The sequence below is a fragment of the Camelina sativa genome, chromosome 17, assembly GCF_030686135.1.
Source record: "Camelina sativa cultivar CO46 ecotype springtype chromosome 17, ASM3068613v1".
Taxonomy (NCBI): domain Eukaryota; kingdom Viridiplantae; phylum Streptophyta; class Magnoliopsida; order Brassicales; family Brassicaceae; genus Camelina; species Camelina sativa.
In genome coordinates this window covers 33996550-34018757 of record NC_141896.1, presented here as the reverse complement: position 1 = coordinate 34018757, position 22208 = coordinate 33996550, and the positions used below count along the sequence as shown (strand labels likewise).

At 44.4% G+C, this 22208-nt stretch overlaps 3 protein-coding genes across 3 annotated transcripts; 1 reads left to right on the top strand and 2 right to left on the bottom strand.

Annotated features, from left to right (window-relative positions):
• The first annotated feature begins 2693 nt into the window (after positions 1–2693).
• LOC104758163 (small ribosomal subunit protein RACK1y) lies at positions 2694–4327 on the top strand. Its single transcript, XM_010480985.3, has 2 exons — positions 2694–3692; positions 4075–4327. The coding sequence occupies exons 1-2, from the start codon at positions 2814–2816 to the stop codon at positions 4174–4176; spliced, it is 981 nt and encodes a 326-aa protein (XP_010479287.1). The 5' UTR covers positions 2694–2813; the 3' UTR covers positions 4177–4327.
• A 1622-nt stretch (positions 4328–5949) lies between these two features.
• On the bottom strand, positions 5950–7238 carry LOC104759845 (F-box/kelch-repeat protein At1g48625-like). Its single transcript, XM_010482725.2, has one exon. The coding sequence runs from the start codon at positions 7235–7237 to the stop codon at positions 6020–6022; it is 1218 nt and encodes a 405-aa protein (XP_010481027.2). The 5' UTR covers position 7238; the 3' UTR covers positions 5950–6019.
• Positions 7239–17584: 10346 nt separating this feature from the next.
• On the bottom strand, positions 17585–19701 carry LOC147924694 (uncharacterized). The gene is made up of 3 exons (XM_087496896.1): positions 18999–19701; positions 18161–18735; positions 17585–18082 (listed from the first exon to the last, which is right to left on the bottom strand). The coding sequence occupies exons 1-3, from the start codon at positions 19699–19701 to the stop codon at positions 17585–17587; spliced, it is 1776 nt and encodes a 591-aa protein (XP_087353022.1).
• Positions 19702–22208: the final 2507 nt, after the last annotated feature.

Below are 22208 nucleotides of genomic sequence, written 5' to 3'. Positions count from 1 at the left end.
GTACCGACCGACTTTGATTCTATTTCATCAGAAGCTTGTCGGTCGAGTTCTCATGTGGGGTTTATCAAAACGACTTGTAACAAGTTTTGTTTTAGGCTCTAGCCATTAGCCAATTACCGTAGAATTATACTATACTAGATAAGGACTTGTCCGATGTGCGGGTTTAAAATTTTGTATATAAAATTAAATTTAACAAAAATATTTGAAAAGTTGTTGTACGTTCTTTCAAAAAATTATTTTTGCTATAATATATTGATTTATATCTATTTACAAATCTTTTTTGTATGTTACCATTAAAAGTATATTTTTTACATCAAAATATATTGTATGTTACATATATATATATATATTTTACCAGCACCTAAACAATATATGTATGAACACATTAAGTAAACTATTATATGTATCTTTATTTTCACTTTTGCATAGTTTTTTTATTTACTAAAATTTTTGGCTCAAAAAAATTTCGAATAAAAAGATATTACATAATATACTAATCAATGCTGTACAATCACAATAGTGTATGACCAAGAGAACCTCGGCTTCGCCCTCTTCCCTTATGGAAAGAACTTTGCATCCGACCTCCTCCACCATGGAGAGAACTTTGGCTCCGTCTTCCTCCCTTGGAGGGATAACCTTGCATCCAACATCCTCCACCTTCCTCCCTTGGAGAGATAACCTTGCGTCCAACCTCCTCTACCGTCGAGAGAATCTCGGCTATTCCTCCTATTGTATGGAGAGAACATGTTCACGTATTTTAGCTATCTAAAAATGGCTTGCTCCGACAACCAATGAAACTAAAGACCTTTGTCTAATGTCACAAAATCTTTTGATAGTAACTAATGTTAAATTTCCTAAAGTATTAGTGGAAGTGTCTTTGACACACTATGATGTAGCCTCTGTCTCTGCCACTTTGCTTAGTGAGCTCCATGTCCACTCCTAGCCCATTTGCCCACCTTACACAGTGGACCCCACGTCTAATCACGGCCCGTGAGACCACTCATATCTGACGACCAGTTTGTTACGTCCATGAGTTTTTAAATACTTGTTTACCGATTCTACACATCACCATATGATCTTTTCCTGTTTTTTGTTCTCGCTCGCACAATTCCGACAATCACTTCCCGGAAGGTCATCCATCTTGAAACTACTCCTGATTAAGCAAACCTAACTCTGGAGTTCTCTTAGGATCATTGACTGAAAAGATAAGTGCACTTTGGTGATATAGGTGGCCAAATCAATTCTTTTAAACCTATCCGCAAACCAGGGTGTCACAGTCTCCGAGCTCCTACGGATCTATAGACAACGATTTATGTTTTTCCAATCTATCTATCTATGTTAGCTGTAAACTTGTGTTTGGTCAGCCTATTTTATCCAACCATTAGGTTGATGAGCTTCTACTCGTTATCTCCCTTTGGGATTGAATGAATGATAACAATTATGTTTGCAAAAAAAGGTCTATGATAAACTAATCAATGTTGAGAAATTAGAACGAAAAATAATTTGATATAATTATAGATATAATAGAAAATTATAAGCACGACATTATATGAATCCCAAATAATTTAAAGATAAAAATATCTATTAAATAGAACAATTCAAAAATGCTACAATAAATTTTAAAATAAAGTATTAGAAAAAGACGCATATATTAATATTTTTTTTAAGTCAACATATTAATCTTACAATTTCCAAACTGAAAAAGAGAAAATAGGAGAAAATTTTGGTTTAAAAAAATAAGAAAATTTATCTTCCCATTAAAATAGTTTTACCAATAAAACAAAGTTGAAAGAAGTGTATATTAATAAATTATTTTTTTAATGAAAAATATGAGATGTTTATATAGAAGTGAGTATTTACAAAATTTAGAATTAATAATTAACTGTATATTTTCCTTAATCTCATTTCTACCCTTGTTGTTTGTAAAATTAATAACTTAAGTTAAAAAATAAGTAAATAATGTTATATAATTTCATAAAATATATATAGTCTCCTTATAATTATTTAAAAATAACTTTTTAATTTTCGAATTTTTTTATAATTATCTTTTTACAGTATTAATATTATTTAAAACAAAATATTTTGTTTTTTTTGTTGTAATCTCAAATTCTTCTTATTAAATATTAAATTTTACACATGTCAAAATCTCATATTGATAATTTGACACATGTCAAAATCCTGTTAATGGCTAACTTTCAAAATCCAACTTTATATAATAAGATATTGGTGCAGGACATAAAAGTTTTGTTTCGGATTTTAATTTCTAATATAATGGTATTCAAAGTAAACATAATTAATTTTTGAGTTTTACAATTCGTAATTATTTGATAGGTGTGGTGTGGGATGATGAATCCTTAATACACTCACTGCCTCGCAGCCAAACAAATAATGTCACTCCATTAGTCCATTGTAACAAAACATATTATAATTTAATTAAGACTGCAATTAGCTCTATAAACCTCTCTTCCTGCTCCATTCTCAGACAAAACAAAACACAGCAACACATTATATAGAATGACAAATCTAAATATGTGGTCTAAAAAAGACCATCATCATCATCATACATTCAACTGAGAAGAAGAAGAAAAAAAAAAACCTACTTTTATTTTATAGCCCGTTTACACTAATTGGGCCTTAAAGGTTGGCCCAAGTAAGAAGTCTCGAAAAATTCCGATCAGAAACCCTAATTATATATTTTTGTGCAGAGGTATAAAATGATCTCGTTTCTTGTTACCTCCATTTTGCCGTCGCCTCTCTCTCTCTCGGAAGAAGAATCAAAGAACCCTAAATTTCACCTTCTCAAACCCTAAACCATGGCTGAAGGACTCGTGTTGAAAGGCACAATGTGTGCCCACACCGATATGGTCACGGCCATCGCCACGCCGATCGATAACTCCGACGTTATCGTCACTTCGTCGCGTGACAAATCAATCATCCTCTGGAAACTCACAAAGGAAGACAAGTCTTACGGTGTTGCTCAGCGTAGGATGACTGGTCACTCTCACTTCGTCCAAGACGTTGTTCTCTCCTCCGATGGACAATTCGCTCTCTCCGGGAGCTGGGACGGTGAGCTTCGTCTATGGGATCTCGCCACCGGAGAGTCAACTCGTCGTTTCGTTGGTCACACGAAAGATGTTCTCTCTGTAGCTTTCTCTACTGATAACCGTCAGATCGTGTCTGCTTCTCGTGATCGTACGATTAAGCTTTGGAACACACTTGGTGAGTGCAAGTATACCATCACTGAAGGTGATGGTCACAGTGATTGGGTTAGTTGTGTGAGGTTTAGCCCTAACACTCTTGTGCCAACCATTGTATCTGCTTCTTGGGATAAGACTGTGAAGGTGTGGAATCTCCAGAATTGTAAGCTTAGGAACACTCTTGCTGGTCACTCTGGTTACCTTAACACCGTTGCTGTGTCACCTGATGGTTCGTTATGTGCCAGTGGTGGGAAAGATGGTGTGATCTTGCTTTGGGATTTGGCTGAAGGGAAGAAGTTGTATTCTCTTGAGGCTGGCTCTGTTATTCACTCACTTTGTTTCAGTCCCAATAGGTACTGGTTGTGTGCAGCAACAGAGAATAGCATTAGGATTTGGGATCTTGAGAGCAAGACTGTTGTTGAGGATTTGAAGGTTGATCTCAAGGTTGAGGCTGAGAAGTCTGATGGTGCTGTTGGTATCGGTAACAAGACTAAGGTATAATAACTCTTCTGTTTTTTGTATAGTGATCATCTTATTGTAAATTGTCTAGCTCTAAGTTTTGTTGTTGCTGAATCAAAAGTAATGTTTAGTTTTTGTCAATTGGTCTCATGTGTAGTTTAGTTTCTCAAGATTGTATTTCTGTTTTGATTGATGAACTATCATTCTGGTGGGTACGAGAGTAGTTTACTCTAAAATCTAAATTAAGAAACATGGTTTAGGTTAGCTCTGGTAACTGATAATTTAGATTGTAATGTCTGAACGCTGAAGTGATTCCATGTGGGTGTGAAGTAACTGTTTTCAGTCTAGGCTCTACTTGTTGGCTACTCTCTGTTCTGAGATAGATTGTGTTTGTACTAACGTAGAGTGCAAAATGCAGGTGATCTACTGCACGAGCTTGAACTGGAGTGCGGATGGAAACACTTTGTTCAGTGGCTACACTGATGGAATTATCAGGGTTTGGGGTATTGGTCGTTTTTAGAGAGATAAGAAGTTTCTTCTTTAATCTCTTCAATTTTTCCATCTGACTCTAAAGTCTTCTCTTCTGGATTAGTGTTTTGAGGATTTATTTTTTGTTCTTTCTATTTTCGGAATTCACAAACGTGATATTTGATCCAAGGTTCTGTTTCATATTTGTTTTTTTTACTCACTTACGCATACACCGCATAGAATCTGCTTTGAAGTAGCTTACTCTCTCAAGCTGACTTAGTCTGATAACAACTGTAAAACGAGTGTTTTTCTTAAGAATCTAAAAACAGTAGCTACATCTCAATTACAAGTTACAACACAAACTCTCATATTCCAAAAACTCTTAACACCGTTGCACCAACCGTTTTATCTATTTTACTTCCTGTGTTTACTAAAATTACAGATGATATTTGGTTTTCTATCTCTTACTCGAACAAAAGTCTTGAGAGAAAACAATGCTTCAAACTCTGTTTAAGATCAAATGCTACCGAGACTAAAGATTGGTCAGAGTAGGCGACACAGCCATAAGTTTATATGTTACGAATTCTCAGTTAAGGTGACTCGGAGTTTAGCCAAGCTTGGTGTCAGACTTCAGGTTGATGCCCATTCAGAATAGTTCTTGACCAGAAGTTGACCTCCATACGGCACAGAGACCCAAACCATATCATATCTGTTGATCATTTTACCGTTGCTGTCCCTGTTCTCTATCACATTACCTACAGTCAAGAATCACATCACTGAGAGTGAAGAGTCGCTCATGCAAGTTAGCTTAAGCACCATGTGATATAAGGAAATCACGGTCCATCTCTCCAAATTTTATTTCACCAAAACGTTTTCTGTCCACGACTGGTTGGGTTGTTTGGTGAACGGATAGTCTGGTCCCGGTATTCATAAACTTGTCTTTGTCCTCTGCCAGGTGAAAACGTTGCTGGTAAAATGTGCTCCCATTATGGCATTATCATAGAACGCATCATCTCGCCTGTTTTACCGTTGTACACCCTCTGTCCCTCTCATTTCCCCATCTTGAAAACCCAGCCCTACCACAAACATTTAGAAATTCAACAACTAGACCGGAGAGGCGAGAACCAAAGGATGGATGCCAAGTTTGCTTTTAAGTTATAAAAAGAGAAAAAAATAATAATGTTAAGTTACAAGGCAATTAATTGACTCATGCATGGTGTAGTCTTTTTTTTTTTTTTTTTGGGACAACGCATGGTGTAGTCTAATTAATGGGTTTTAACATTAATTTTGTGTGTATCCACAGTTTGAAACTTGAGAAGTTCTTCATGCTCAAAAACACCAAAGCCCTACCACAGTTTTACTGATTTTCAGAAGAAACCAAGACCCCTGGCCTATCCTACGACATGCTTCACAAGAACTATTCATTGTGCTGTGAAAGGAAATGTTTATCTTGTACCTCTAGGTAGCCTTACAATGCCATTCTGGGGCCATGCATACTAGAGAGTTTGTCTCCAAGACATGGAGAACATATAATGGAAACATCAGATTTACTGAAACAAAAGTCTCGAAGGAAAACGACTCCGGGAGAGGAGAGGCCATTTTGATATCAAAACTAAAGATGACATTTTGATAGGACATGTACAGCCCTAAGTTGTATATTACGAATTCTCAGTTACGTGACACCGAAGTTAGCAGAACTTGGTGTCAAACTTGAGGTTGATGGCCACACAGAATAGTTCGTTTAGAGAAAAAAAAAACAAAAGCGCAGCAAAATTATTTCTTTTGTCATTAGATGATAAGACAACCTTTTTTAGGCTTTGTAAACTGAGAAAAAAAAAATAGACTTCTTTATTATTCTGTTTAGTAAGTTGTAACATAACAAATCAGGCTGATATCTACCTCCTTACTGCCTTCTCAAATGCGACAAGTCTCGACATGTTTTGCTTAAATCGACGATTTTCTAGATTACTTTGACGTTTTTTTCTGTTGCCTTGTGCAAGTTCCTTGATTTGGACCGAACTTGGAACATAAGAGCACACATGTGACAAACAGTTATTTTCAACATGTTCTCCAAGATCCAATTCTCTAAAGTATCCAGCCTCTCCGATGATGTTAATTGTTCTAAGATTTTTATTAGACCCCATTGTGATTTTCTTCTCCTCGTCAATAACGAAACTCTCGTGTCTAATTGCCCATGTGTTTATTCTCAAAAACATGCTCCACGACACCATTTCGTCTTCAAGCTTAGTTGTAATCCATATCTCAAATTCATGTACATGTGTCTCGTGGCGCTGAATTAAAGCTGCAAGCTTCTCTTCTTTAACACAAGATAAGATCATATATGCATCATCGCTAACGCTAAACGGCAGAGGCAGAAGCGGTCCAAATCTCTCTCTTGTAAAATCAAAACAGATCAAGTACTTGCTGTAGTCGTTTTCCCTTTTCTCAGCAGCCCAGTATGTGTTTCCCTTGAGGGAAATGCCACTATTCTTGTAAGGTATAAACCAGTGTGGAGTGACATCAAGAGTTGTCCATAAATCAGAGTCAAAATCGTAGATTTCATACCAAAAAAATTGGTGTACGTATTGATACCTATGATAATCTATAAATCTCAAGAATTTGTGGCTGCGACATGATTTCTTACTCACGTATCCGAGAGAGTAATGAAACCTATCCTTACCAAACATGTCCTTTCGATGAGAATATCGGGGTTTGATCCACCTTGTTTGCCCCAAATACGGATTCCAAACCACAAACCTAGTAACTGTAGTTTCGTTCAAGATGCACAACAATAAACCCTCACAGTAAAAGACTTGAGATATCTTGACTTGACGCTCAGACATAAGTTTACCTCTAGGCTCTGTATATGGGTCAACGTCGTTTCTGACCACGACGCTCGTTAAATAAAGTTGGTTATTAATCAACGTGATCATTGTAGACTCCCCTTCTCTTGTTGTTGCTTTACTAATGTGCAATTTCGTAAAGCTCTCACTTCTTAAAATAGTTCCCCACTTTTTGCAAGTTAATCGCAGTGTTCTCATAGATTTCAAGGGAACCCTAGACAGAATCTCTTCTATCAAATCCCTTGGAAGATTAGAGATCATCGTCGTCATTGTTTCAAAATGTCACTAGGGTTTTTTGTTGTAATTTAAGGGATAGATAGAAGTAAATATATCGAAGACACAAACCACTTAACAAAGGTAAGGCCAATGGTGGGCTTGAGCTGAATTTCTCGTGGATACAAGTGTCAACCGCCGACAAAAAAGTGTTCAATTAAAATTTATCAATATTTTTAGATTTTTTGTAATGTTTAGATACTTATAAAAATTATTTTTCTATAGATATTTATCAAGAAAATTTGGAAGGACTTATTTATTTCTCAGATTCTTTTATATAATATTTAAATTTAAAAATATATGTTCATGTTTGATCTTTTTTTCTATCTCTACACATTAATTTTTCATTTTTTTTTTGAGATTTAGATTTGATATTTAATAAGGTTAAAATTTTATTATTTTTGAAGTACATTTGAAGTATATTTAATAAGGTTAATATTAATATTTTTGAAGTACATTTGGCAATCTAACCTTTTTAGTTATATTTAATTACATGAATTTTTTTTGGAAAAAAAAGTTTCCAAATTTTATCTAATTTCCAGAAATCTTTGTACCTAATTCAAACATAAATATATGATTTTCCTTTCACTTTTATTTGATCTTATATTTATTATTTTGAATTATTATATAATATATTTACTTAATAAATTTTGTAATTTTTTCTGCATAAGATGTGATTTACTTTTTTTTTAAACAGATATATATTACTCAGTCGATGAATAAAGAAAATATTTACTCAATGTCCCACATCAAATGAAAAATAAAACAATGGTTTATAGTCATACTATAAAAGAAACACAAATGATTCCAAAAACGAATGAGTAAGAAGCTTAATTTATCAAACATTCAAATTTATAAATTTTACTTGATTTACTCCGGTTTTTTATTTTAAAGAATTTAAATTTTTTATAATTAAATTATTATTAACTCGCCGCTACGCGGGTAAAATATCATTTTATTATTTTGTTAACACTATCCGAAAAAGAGCAAGGTATAGTATCATTTTACTTCTGTTTTTTGTATAGTGATCATCTTATTGTAAATTGTCTAGCTCTAAGTTTTGGTGAATCAAAAGTAAATGTTTAGTTTTTGTCAATTGGTCCCATGTGTAGTTTAGATTCTCAAGATTGTATTTCTGATTTGATTGATGAACTATCATCCGGTGGGCAAGAGAGTATAGTTTACTATAGATTATCTAACCTGGTTTAGATTAGCTCTGCTCACTGATTCCTTTAGATTGTGATGTCTGAAGTGAATCCATATGGGTTTGAAGTGAATCATATGGGTTTTGTTGATGTATTAAATCGACTATAAATAATACTAGAACTTAGTGGGAATAAATTGGAACTGGTCTTTTTATTTAACGTAGAATTTCAGACGGGTTTACAGAAAATGACAATTAAGGAGCTAAGCGCAGTTAATACGAAAATAATTGCTCTTCTCTCTCTAATTGCCCAAAAAAATGGATCCTCTGACGTTACAATGACATCAGGTATTTATAGTGGGACCTTGACCTAGGGTTTCTTCTGTCTCTTTGTAAAATGACGATTTTACCCCTGCGGCCTGATGGGCCTGATCCAAGACTTTTGGCCCAAAACCTCTTGAGAATCTTCTGGGCTTCAGGAATGTTGGAAGCAAAGCAAATATCCAACAATGGTCCCCCCCTAGTCTGATGTGCGATGGCTTGCTTGAGCTCGTCAGATCCAACTATGCGTCTACAGGTCCATCTTGCAGGAAGAACAGAAGATTTTAGAAGTTTTGTCACCTTCCGGAGGGTTCCGGGATGAATAGCGTGTTGCACACGTTTTTCGAGGTTTCCGGAAGATTCCGGAATGAATAGTGCGTCGTGCACATTTTTCGAGGTTTCCGGGAGATTCCGGGATGAATAGTGCGTCGTGCATGTTTTTCGAGGTCCGTTGGGCTTGAAACGGGAATCTTGTGCGTTCTGCACGTTTCCCGAGGCACGGTAAATAGAGACAGCATAAAAACTAGGGTTTTCTTTTTTACCTCGGTCAACGCGTTGGTCCTCTCCATATAAATATGTCTCCTTGACCTAATTTTTACTTCTAACTTTCTACTCTCCTCTCCAATAGGTAAGCTTATTTTCTCTCTCCCTTATCTCTTAATTTTTTTCGATTTTGGTTCTTTGTGGCTCTTGTTCTTCGCCGGCCATGGTGTCTCGTCGCCGTCCGGATTCCTAACTCGCCTACCGCCGGTCACTGCACCATCATGCCCAACTCCTCCGTTGATACACGCCGCCTACCGTGCCGTCACGCTCCGCCACCAAGACTGGGACCGTGAGGCTTCCCGGTCTCGCACCGTCCTGCCTCGCCGCCGACCGAGATTGCACCGCCCCTGCGTTCTCCTTGCCACCGCCAGATCTGGCCGAGACCGTGAGGCGTCTCGGCCTTGCCGCCGCTCCTCCAATTTAGGACGAGCTCTGCGCCGAGCTGCCATGGGAGGTCCAAACTTGCACCGCCGTGGAGGGCTTTGCTCTGGAAGTTTTGCTTCCATACTGGTCCCTTGCTTGTTTGATGCCGCCGCGTTTTCTGCCGCCGTGAAGTCCGGCATCCTGGTCGCGACATCTCCATGCTCGCCTTGCCACTTCCATAACCGGCTAAGAGCGTGAGGCGTCTTAGCCATTCCTCCCGTGCCGTGCTGCACCATCAACTCGAACGGTGCCGATAGAGTCTTGGCGAGATGCTAAGGGCGTTGCCGCGAAGTGAAGCGTTGGAGCGGGTCGTGTTTGAAACTTGATGAGTTCGAGGCTCTGAGCGACGAGGTGGCATGGCGAACGTCATGTGGGTTCTTGGTCGAGTGCTGTTTGGTGGCGGAAATCAAATCTGGGAGGTCGGAGATTCGTGAATGCTGGCGAGGTCGGGATAGCGCTGTGAGATGGCGTGGTGGATGGTTGGCGCGATTGACCTTCGTGGAAACAAAATGCTGAGGTCGAGATTCGTGAATCGAAGTCGGGACATTGGCGTGGCGTGATTGGTTCCGTACGAGACTGGTGAGATCGACGAGATCGACGAGATCGACGAGCTTGAGTTCTGCGAGCTCGAAGCTCGCGAGTTGGCTACAAGGTCGTGGTCACGGCTTGGGCGAGCTCGGATTGGTGAGATTGTACTGCGCGGATGGCGAGTTCGTATGGTGGTGTGACGAGTTCGCATCGCGCAGGTGACGTGACGCTACCAAGAGATTTGCACGGAGTGACGTTGAGGTGGTTCGTACCCAAAGCATTGCGAGCTCGAGGTTTGAGGCCGAGAAGATGTTTGTTGCTGTGATACGCTAGCTTCCTTAGTGTTTGTGCATACCGGGTCATTGGCGAGGTCGCGTGTGATGAAGTGGCGAGATGAAGGTATGACGAGATGGTCGAGCTCCAAATGTCGAGTTCAGGGAACCTCGTACGAGTTCAAGTTGGCGAGATGACCGGTTAGCGAGTCGTGTCTGAGGTCGAGTTGGCGAGATTGAGTTCAGGTATTTATAGTGGTACTAGAGTAGTACTAGGATGGGTGACCTCCTGGGAAGTCCTCGTGTTGCATCCCGCCCCTAGGTCAAGGTCCCACTATAAATACCTGATGTCATTGTAACGTCAGAGGATCCATTTTTTTTGGGCAATTAGAGAGAGAAGAGCAATTATTTTCGTATTAACTGCGCTTAGCTCCTTAATTTTCATTTTCTGTAAACCCGTCTGAAATTCTACATTAAATAAAAGGACCAGTTCCGATTTATTCCCATTAAGTGCTAGTATTATTTATATCGCCGATTTCCATCAACAATTTGGCGCCCACCATGGGGCTGAACGGAATCCTTTCATTTTGACGAAAAGAGTTTCAAGACAAGGCGTTTTCGAAAAACCAGAAGCATGTCTCATACCGATCTCTCCAGCAATGAAGGCGTCAACTCTTCCACGCCACAATCTCCCTCAGCTCGCGTCGAGTCCCCTAGGCCAACCATATGGGGGCGCACCCGTGCAAGGACAAGCCAACTCCAAGGCGTCAACAGGACCAAAGCAGTTACGGGCGAGGATGCAACAGACACTGACCGCGCAGCCGTAGGCGCTACGCGCATCGCTCAAACCAATGGCGTAGCCGTAGGCGCTACGTCCCCTGCTCGTGAAACCACTGGTGTCAATCCAACTGACCGCGAAGCCGTAGGCGCTACGCGCGTCACTCCGACAAATGGCTTAACCAATGGTGCAATCCTTCCTGATCGTGTAGCTGCTGGCGACTCTCCGCAAACCGCAAAGCTAAGGACACTACGCTTGACATTCACCCCCGTCAAGCATCCAGACACATGAAAATCAGTCAAGCCGCGCTCGACAAAGCTGTACGAAGAACCTTGGATCAGATGAGCGGTCAAGCGGCGCAGATAGAATCACAAGGGCGAAGTGACCAAGCTAGGCATCTTAGGTGACAAAATGAAGACGCATTGGCGCTGCACACTCCACGAGCTGACCACCATGCTCCGCGAACCGACCATAACGCTCCGCGAGTTGACTACCACGCTCCGCGAGTTGACTACCACACCCCAAGAGCTGACTACCACGCTCCACGAGCTAACCACAACGCTCCGCGAGCTCACCACCACGCTCCGCAAGCTGACCACAATGCTCCGCGAGCTGACCATAACGCCACAAGCATACCGCGAGTTGAGCACAATGCTAATGGAAGGCCTCGTCTCTCATCGATCATCGTTGGACCCAATAGCGAGCAGCCAAGGGTACATTTTCAGACCAACCAGATACTCGCGGACCAACATGCTGGGCCAAGTCATTCCGAGAATGCTGAAAATCGCGCAATACGTAAAGAACTTCAGCAGATGCAAGCTCAGCTAAAGACGATCACAACTCAGATGCACCGAGCTAGAAACCGTGCTGGCGGAAGCAAGACGCTCACCATTTACTGCAAGGGTCTCAGGAGTTAGGGTCAAGCACAATCCGGACAACAGCAAGACCAGAACAATTCCATACGATGGAGAAGGAGACCCCACCATCTTCCTGAAGTCAATGACAATCCACATCAATCGGTCGTATTTCTCACCTGAGGAAGCAGACGCGGGAAGCTGTCAGTTGTTCGTCGAAAGTCTTTCCGGCGAGGCACTCAATTGGTTCTCCAAGCTTGAGGCCAATTCGATTGATGGGTACGAAGCATTAACAAGCGCATTCCTTCAGCATCACCAGTACTTCATGCGCACACCTGCTTCAAATGCCGACCTGTGGAGAATGTATCAGAAGCGTGACGAGTCATTACGGGCTTTCATGGAAAGGTTTAAGGATGTCGTGTCCCGACTCTCTATAAGTGACGAATCCGCAATCGGTGCGTTGAAAAACGCGCTCGCCCAGGGTACCAGATTCAAGGACGACCTAACAATCCTGCCTGTCACAAGCTTAGGCGAAGTACTTGCACGAGCCAATCAATACATCCTAGTCAAGGAATACAGAGATAAAAAGAACCCCGATCAACCAAGTACGATAGAAAAAGCATCTGAAAAGGTTCCAAGCTTAAAAGGCAAAGCCGTAGATGAGTACCACGAACCATGCCAACACTACAACAGGGACTATGCCCCTGGCGAGAAAGGAAAGAAAGCGACGATGTTCGCTATCGATGGAAAAGAACAGCAGAATAAGTCTTGGAACAAGTGGCACTGCGAATCCGATAACCCTGGCTTCAAAGGCAAACGCTCTTATTGCGAGTTCCACAGATTCAACGAACATTCAACCGAAGAAAGCAAAACGCTTCAAATGCTGCTTCTGAATAAGTACAAGAAAGATGACGTCGATGTAGAACAAGAGCGGAGAAAAGTTGTCACACACAAAGACAACCAATATTGCCTGGAAGACGAGCAGCAACATGAAAGACAGTGCGAAGAGGAAGCTGCGTCACAAAATGACGAGCATGGGCACAAAATGACCGAGCACGGGAAATCACTCGCTTACCCTCTCCCCCCAAACGGAATCACGACGCGGAGGAGCACGATGAACCACCAGCTCCTCGCCGAAGGATCAACATGATCATGGGCGGCTTGTCAACATGCCGCGATTCTATTCGGTCTATCCAAGCCTACTGCCGCGAAGCAGAAACAAAGCGCAACACGCCTTCCCACAGCAACATGTTCAAGACATCCTCCGCTCCAATTACGTTTACTGAAGAAGACACGCGCAACGCAAGTCCAAACAACGACCCACTTGTCGTAGAAATGGTGATCGGAGAAAGTTCGGTGACGAGAATTCTTATTGACACCGTGAGCTCGGTCAACGTGATATTCAAGGATGTACTGATCCAGATGAAGATTGATCTGTGCAACACGGTACATGAAACGTAGCCTTTGACGGGTTTCGACGGAGACACCATCATGACTGTCGGAACTATAACGCTTCCAATCTACGTTGGCGGTACAATGCAGTGCTTCAACTTCGCAATTATGGACAAACCCATCGTCTACAATGTCATTCTGGGAACACCATGGCTCCACAAGATGCACGCTGTTGTTTCTACATACCATCAATGTGTCAAGTTCCCAAACGCATATGGAATCTATACGCTGCGCGGAGACCCTTTGATGGCACAGACTTGTTTTATCATCGAAAAAATGCGGAATGCAAGGGCTTTCATAATTGCTGAATCAACTCCACCGCGAGACCCCCACACACCTCCTCCAAAGGAGTCTGTAATCCAAGTCAGCATCGATCTGTCCGATCCCAAATGCTGCGTCGGAATAGGCGCCGAGTTACCGATGGCTCTAAGAGACGAGCTCGTCCAGTTTTTGTGCAAAAACGCAACCACATTCGCATGGACGATAGATCATATGACCGGGATCGATCCAAGCATTACAAGCCACGAGCTCAATGTCGATCCAACTTACAAACCTGTTAAGCAAAAGCGTCGAAAGCTCGGTGCGGAGCAAAGAACAGCGGTCAATGATGAGGTACGGAAGCTGCTTAATGCGGGATCAATTACTGAAGTGCGTTATCCAGATTGGCTAAGTAAACCCGTCGTGGTTAAGAGGAAGAAAGGTACGTGGAGAGTATGCGTCGACTTCACTGACCTCAACAAAGCTTCCCCGAAAGACAGTTTTCCTCTCCCGCGCATTGATCAGCTCGTTGAAGCCACAGCAGGAAACGAGTTGTTGTCTTTCATGGATGCATTCTCGGGCTACAACCAGATAATGATGCACAAGGACGACCGTGAGAAGACTGCATTCATTACCGAACAAGGCACTTTCTGTTACAGAGTCATACCGTTTGGATTGAAAAACGCTGGAGCAACATATCAGAGACTGGTGAACTGGATGTTCACAAGTCAACTTGGAAGAACAATGGAAGTATACATTGATGATATGCTCGTCAAATCAGCTCAGGCCGCAGATCATATCGCACACCTGAAGCAATGTTTCGAAATACTCAACAAGTACAGCATGAAGCTGAATCCGGCGAAATGCACATTTGGGGTTACTTCCAGAGAATTTTTGGGTTACCTCGTTACGAAGCGCGGCATAGAAGCGAATCCGAAACAAATCTCGGCAATCATCAATCTCCCGTCTCCAAGGAACACATGCGAAGTACATCGACTTACTGGGCGAATTGCCGCACTGAACCGTCTCATCTCTCGTTCAACAGACAAGTGTTTGCCGTTCTATCAACTCCTCCGCGGAAATAAACGCTTTGAGTGGGATGAGAAATGCGAGCTAGCATTCACGCAGTTGAAGGATTACTTATCATCTCCGCCATTCCTGGCCAAACCCGAGCAAGGAGAAACTTTGTATCTCTACATCGCCATCTCCTGTTTAGTTGTAAGTAGTGTGCTCGTCAGAGAAGATCGTGGAGAGCAACATCCAATCTTCTAGGTGAGCAAAACTCTCGATGGCGCAGAACTTTGGTACCCGACTCTTGAGAAGCTCACATACGCGGTCGTTATTTCAGCTCACAAGCTTCGCCCCTACTTTCAATCCCACACTGTAGAAGTCCTGATGAACTAGCCTCTCCGAAAAATCCTTCACAGTCCAAGCCACTGAGGACGCCTCGCGAAATGGGCAGTTGAGTTAATCGAATACGACATTGAGCACAAGAACCGCACCTGCGCAAAGTCACAAGTTCTCGCAGATTTTCTCGTTGAACTCTCTCCTGAACTCGAAGCTGACACCCCTACACCCGAGATATGGTCACTTCACGTAGACGGCGCTTCATCAAAAATGGGCTCGGGAGCAGGCGTACGCCTAACCTCGCCAACAGGTGAAATCTTGGAGCAGTCATTCCGCCTTGCTTTCTCTACCACAAACAACGATGCTGAGTATGAAGCGCTAATCGCTGGATTACGTCTCGCACACGGAATCAGAGTCAAAAAGATCCAAGCTTACTGCGATTCTCAACTGGTCACGCACCAGTTCAGTGGAGATTATGCAACAAGACACGCGCGCATGGATGCCTATCTCAAAGTTGTTCGCGACCTTTCCCAACAGTTCGAGTTCTTTAAGCTCGTCATAATTCCACGCAGCGATAATGCTCCGGCAGACGCACTTGCAACGCTTACTTCTACGTCCGATCCCGATCTCTGAAGAGTAATTCCTGTGGAGAGCATTGATCAACCAAGTATCGACATCACACTCTCTGAAGTTGCCCCCTCAACAGAAACGTCAGCAAATCCGAGCAGCGTCTTAGCGATCGCCTTAGCAGTCACAAGCTCAACCCCAACCGCTAACACCATCTCGCCAAAAGAAGTACCTCCTAATCATGACGGACTATTTCACTAAGTGGGTTGAAGCAGAGTCATACGCCTCTCTCGAAGCCAACGAAGTTCAGAATTTTGTCTGGAAAAACATCATATGCAGGCATGGACTCCCATACAAAATTGTATGCGACAACGGGCCCCAATTCATCTCACTCCAGTTTGAAAGATTCTGCGCTGACTGGCGGATACGCCTTAGCAAGTCGACTCCACGATATCCGAAGGGCAACGGACAAGCAGAGGCAACCAACATGACAATTCTCGCTGGAATCAAAAAACGCCTCGACGAAAAGAAGGGACTCTGGGCAGATGAGCTCGACGGTGTTCTATGGTCTCACCTAACCTCACCGCGGACATCCACAGGACGAACACCATTCTCGCTTGCATACGGCATGGAGGCTCTCGCACCAGCCGAAGTCGGGATCCGGACGCTTTGACAGTCTATGCTAGTCCACGATCGAGAGTTGAACAACAAGATGTTGTGCGACAGACTACTTTTCGTCGAAGAAGAACGCGACCAGGCACTATTGCGCATTCAGAACTACCAGCAAGCAGCGGCAAAATTTTACAACAAAAAAGTCAAGTCTCGCTACTTTGCCGAGGGAGATCTCGTCCTCCGTAAAGTCTACGAAAATTCTGCCGAGAAGAACGCTGGAAAGGTCCCTACTTAGTCTCGAAGATTGTCAAGCCAGGAGTTCATCAGCTACTCGAAATGAACGGCACGCCAGTCCCGCGATCCTGGAACTCTGCCAACCTTAAGCGCTACTACCATTAGTCCAACAAGAATGAGCACGTCTAAAAAAAAAAAAAAAAAAAAAAACCAGCTCGTCACCGAGCATTCTTATGTAATTCGAACTACGAATGGTTTGATCTCTCTCGAGGATACATAGGCAGCCTTTCACGAGGTGCAACTGTAACTTCAATAAAAAAATAAAATTTTCGAGCAAATCATTCGTTTTCACGCTGACGCCCTGGCCAGGTGCACAGTTCTACGTTCCGCATGAATGTAATGGTGAAATAATCTATACTTTACTAAGGTAAAGAATAAAAGCCGAGTCCATACTCGCAAGCGCTCCGCATGGGTGCCGTGGTGAGATAATCCACGTCCTTACTTTGGTAAGGATATTTATGTCGAGCCTAGACTCGCAAAGCTAGCAAGGCGCAGAGTGAATAAGCCAAAGACCCCGACTCGCACACTCTCGCGACCCTTGCAGCACCTACAGGATAAGCCGATCGCGACTAAACGCACCTAACTAGTACGACAATTCAGTCTTGTCTACTCTCGCTGTTATGGGGAATAACATATCCAGGATTAGTCAGGAGACGTCCTGCACCGCAAAATATGCCCCGCAACGATAAAAGATAAATCCAAGGCAACTTCATCTTAATGGAGTAAACAAAAGGTAGGCAATAATCAACATTTGCGAAATAAGAAGCAAGTAGCCAAATTTATAAATCAAAGCAACCAAGGTTGCAAATATCCGGAAGCAAAGTACAGAAGCGATTAGCAATCGAGTTCACAATAACAAATGGAAAAATCAGAAGCAAGAACAACAAGCAATAATACGAGGACATATCACTCGTTTGTGGCATCATCAGCTCCCCCACCAGTAGCTTCCGTTTACGGCTCGAGATCATCGTCATGAAGCGGAGGCACCACAACCCTGTTCACCTTTGCCTGGAACTCCTTTTCGCCAGCAGCAAGACGCACCATCCTATCTGCGGGAATAGCGACACCCTTCTTGATCAGCCTCTTAAGACATTCTTTAGTCCCCGTCACCTGGCTAAGACTGAGCAAATGAGGTTGTTTCTCGCGTGATGCAATCACGTGCGTCCTCAAACGATCGATGCGCTCTTCGCACGCCCTAATCACAACAACGGCCTTGGCGCGCTCCTGCTCTCCGCGCTCATCCCTCGCTTTCCTAAGTCGCTCTGATTCGGAAGTGAGCTTTCGCTGGGATTGTTTGAGTGAAGCTGTGAGCTCCTTGACCATCGCTGCATTTTCCTTGCTTGACCGATAAGCCTGAACAAACGCATCCTGAGCAAGCGCAGCCTCCCTCCTAGCGGTATGCACCTTGTCCTCGTAGTCGCCAGTGAGACGGTTCATCCAGCTCATCGCCTAAGAAGTCAAACAAAATAATCTGAGTACAACTAAGTAAAATTCGAATCGGGGTAAGCCGAAGGATCAGACTCTAACCTGAAACTGACGATGAACGGTTTCCTCATACATAGTTAGGCAAGCCAAATCACGAGGGGCAGGAAGCGGAACGAAGTCACCATGAATCTTGCTGGCGAGCTCTGCGCAAGCTCGTGGATCCCCGGTGATCGCTTGGTCTTTTACATCGTAGCAAAAGGAAAAAAAGTGGTCAACACTCGCGCGACCATCCTCCGCGTAATGGTCAACCCTCCCGCAATCATCCTCAGCGTGATAAGGACGCCTAGAGCTCCCTCCAGCATCACTCCGAGGACTCGAGCGAGATGATCTCTTCCGGGAATGATCACCACCAGCTGCTGAAGCACTCCGACGAGACCCCGAGGAAGGTTTCTTCACAGCACGAGCTGCAGCAACATCGGCAGAACGAGACCTACGGTTGGGCTCACCCTCGAGAACAAGCAACTCGCCATCCTCCGGCTCCACAGCAACGATCTCCATGCCAGTCTTGGCATTTGGTGCAGCAACCTCGGTCGCAACAGCTGGCACCTCCTCAGCATCGAACAAGTCAGCATAACATGGCATCGGGCAGTCTCCCATTTGCAATCCAGTCCGCGAACCTACAAAATAAATAGGGGCCTCAGACACAAGGGCACATAAATCTCGAAGACGAAGATAAGTCAGCAAAACTTACAAGTCTTGAGATGAGAAAGAACTTTCGGCCACCGCAAAGTCTTGCACCAAAGAAAAGCATCACCTTTGTCAACAGTCCCCAAGTCGCACACAGCTGTAGATGGCGGTTTTCTTGCAAAGATAAAACATACGATCAGAAAAAAGAGTTAAGAACACCAAAATGATAGGAACCCAACCCATCAACGGCTACCGGGGGTGAAGTTCCAAGCAGAAGGATAGGCCATGCCGTTATCTTCGACTGAAGTGTCGTTTATCTCCATGAAGAAAAACCACCTCCGCCAATCATGGATATGACTCCTCTGGCCATTCATGATTGTGAGACCGGCCGCACAACAAGCACAACATAGCCCCGAACTGTCACGTGTAAATCGAGTAAGCAACTCAAAGAGGTCTGCGCTCATCTTGATTCTCATATGGTTGCCAATTATCGCAAGCCCCACTGCATTACGGACGGTGGAAATCGATAGCTGCGAGAACGCAATCTTCCGACGCGCACAATAGCTTGTCAAAAATTCCGGGATAGGAAACCACAGGTCGCAGTTGGTAAAATAATCTATGTAAACGCAGAGGTGACCTGCTGGGCAGTCCCACGGGCGCGCGTCAACACTTGGTAACACAAACTTCAGATTGTTTAGCATTCGGAAGAGATTAAGGACGCGGGCTATGGAGCTCTCATCGCATAAGGTACTTCCTGTGTCGCGGGAAATATGTTCCCTATTTCCCGTTTGATCTCTGCGACGTCTCGGAACTCCGTCACCAACTGCCAGGCCGGTGACCAGAGACCTAGGAGCATGCTCCGAGCCAGTGAACTCTTCGTATTGGAGAACCTTCCCGCGGCGCGGACCTAGAGGAGGGGGAATTAGACTAAGGTCCTGGCTATCCCTAGGAAACATTACTTCGAGGTCTCAAACATCTTCTTCCGTCAGATCCGCGTGATCTGTCACGACACCTCCTCCTTCTGACGGCTCCCACAAGGAAGGACAGCTCGGTCCAGCTTCGTCAAAGCCTCTCTATAGCGCTCGATACTGATCATCTCCAAGCTCTTTCGGAACATCATCGAAGACGTCATCCCCATAAGCCATTGTGCGAGACCTTGCAAAACCAACCAAGCAACCGGTCAGTGTCGGAACCACATCAAGAACGCCATAATATTCAATACGGAACGACTACATCCGAGTTACAACGTCCAGCAAACTGCATAGCACGCACCATCTTGCGCACTTTCCAGCCTAAATCTCAGCCTTGTCACTATCTCAAGGTCGCCAACACTCTCGAACATCGACCCGCACGTAACCCCCTTGATAGAGACTCGCAAGCACGCCAATTCTGGAAGCACGACCTCGATAACGCTGTAGGCTCCTACGCAAGGCCTTGATCTCGTCATCAATCTCGTACGCAAAATCTTGACCTCGCCGGAGATCATTGTCCGCTACCACACCATTTCGCAGACATGAATGCGCCATTGAGCTGGACCAAGCAACGTACCATCACAACACATCCATCTCGCCAGGTCACGCATACGATCTCCATGATGTCAAAACACTCAATCACGATCCAAGCTTGCTCGCGAACAGGTACGCAGAGGGAGTCTTGAGCGCGCCCACACGTCGTCGTCTTGCAACCTCGCAATACCAAACACGCACACCCATGTCCATCTCGCCATTATGCCGTCATGCAACTTCGGTGGGGAAGAACCACTTCACATCGTCACTAAAACTTCAATCATCGAACCAAGCCAAGTCTCCCGAACACAATCCACTTCGCCAATACAATCTCGTTTGCGCACGATCAAACTCAATATCGCCAACTCGACCTCAGACACAACTCGTGAACCGGTCATCTCGCCAACTTGAACTCATACGAGGTTCCCTGAACTCGACATTCAGAGCTCGACCATCTCGCCATACCTTCATCTCGCCACTTCATCACACGCGACCTCGCCAATGACCCCGTACACAGAAGCAAGGAGCTTTAAAAAATCTCTTACAGCCCAACCTTGCCAAGCCGCGAGCTCACCCATCTCGTGTCCGCACTCCTGTGGACCTCGCCAAAAGTCTCGCAACCCCGCGCCGTGACACAAACACTAAGGAAGCTAGCGTATCGCAGCAACAAACATCTTCTCGGCCTCAAACCTCGAGCTCGCAATGCTTTGGGTACGAACCACCTCAACGTCACTCCGTGCAAATCTCTTGGTAGCGTCACGTCACCTGCGCGATGCGAACTCATTACACCACCATACAAACTCGCCATCCGGGCAATACAATCTCACCAATCCGAGCCCGCCCAAGCCGTGACCACGACCTTGCAGCCAACTCGCGAGCTTCGAGCTCGCAGAACTTAAGCTCGTCAATCTTGTCGATCTCGCCAGTCTCGTACGGAACCAATCACGCCACGCCAACGTCCCAACTTAGCCGACTTCGATTCCACGAATCTCGACCTCACCATTTCGTTTCCACGAAGGTCAATCGCGCCAACCATCCACCACGCCATATCGCAGCGCTATCCCAACCTCACCAGCATTCACAAAATTCCGACCTCCCAGATTTGATTTCATGCTCACCAACCCATTCACATGACCTCGCTACTGTGGATCTCGCCATTCCGCCACCAAACAGCACTCGACCAAGAACCCACATGACGTTCGCCATGCCACCTCGTCGCTGAGAGCCTCGAACTCATCAAGTTTCAAACACAAGCCGCTCCAACACTTCACTTCGCGAAGAAGCCCTTAGCATCTCGCCAAGGCTCTATCGGCACCGTTTGAGTTGATGGTGCAGCACGGCACGGGAGGAACGGCTAAGACGCCTCACGGTCTTAGCCGGGTATGGAAGTGGCGAGGCGAGCATGGAGATGTCGCGACCAGGATGCCGGACTTCACGGCGGCGGAAAACGCGGTGGCATCAAACAAGCAAGGGACCAGTATGGAAGCGAAACTTCCAAGGAAAGCCCTCCACTGCGGTTCAAGTTTGGACCTCCCATGGCAGCTCGGCGCAGTGCTCGTCCTAAATTGGAGGAGCGGCAGAGCAAGGCCGAGACGCCTCACGGTCTCGGCCAGATCTGGCGTGGCAAGGAGAACGCAGGGGCGGCGCAATCTCGGTCGGCGGCGAGGCAGGACGGTGCGAGACCGGGATGCCTCACGGTCCTAGTCTTGGTGGCGGAGCGTGACGGAGCGCGGCGGCACGGTAGGCGGCGTGTATCAACGGAGGAGTTGGGCGAGATGGTGCAGTGACCGGCGGTAGGCAAGAGGAATCCGGACGGCGACGAGACCCCATGGCCGGCGAAGAACAAGAGCCAGAAAGAACTAAAATCGAAAAAAATTAAGAGATAAGGGAGAGAGAAAAGAAGCTTACCTATTGGAGAGGAGAGTAGAAAGTTAGAAGTAAAAATTACGTCAAGGGGA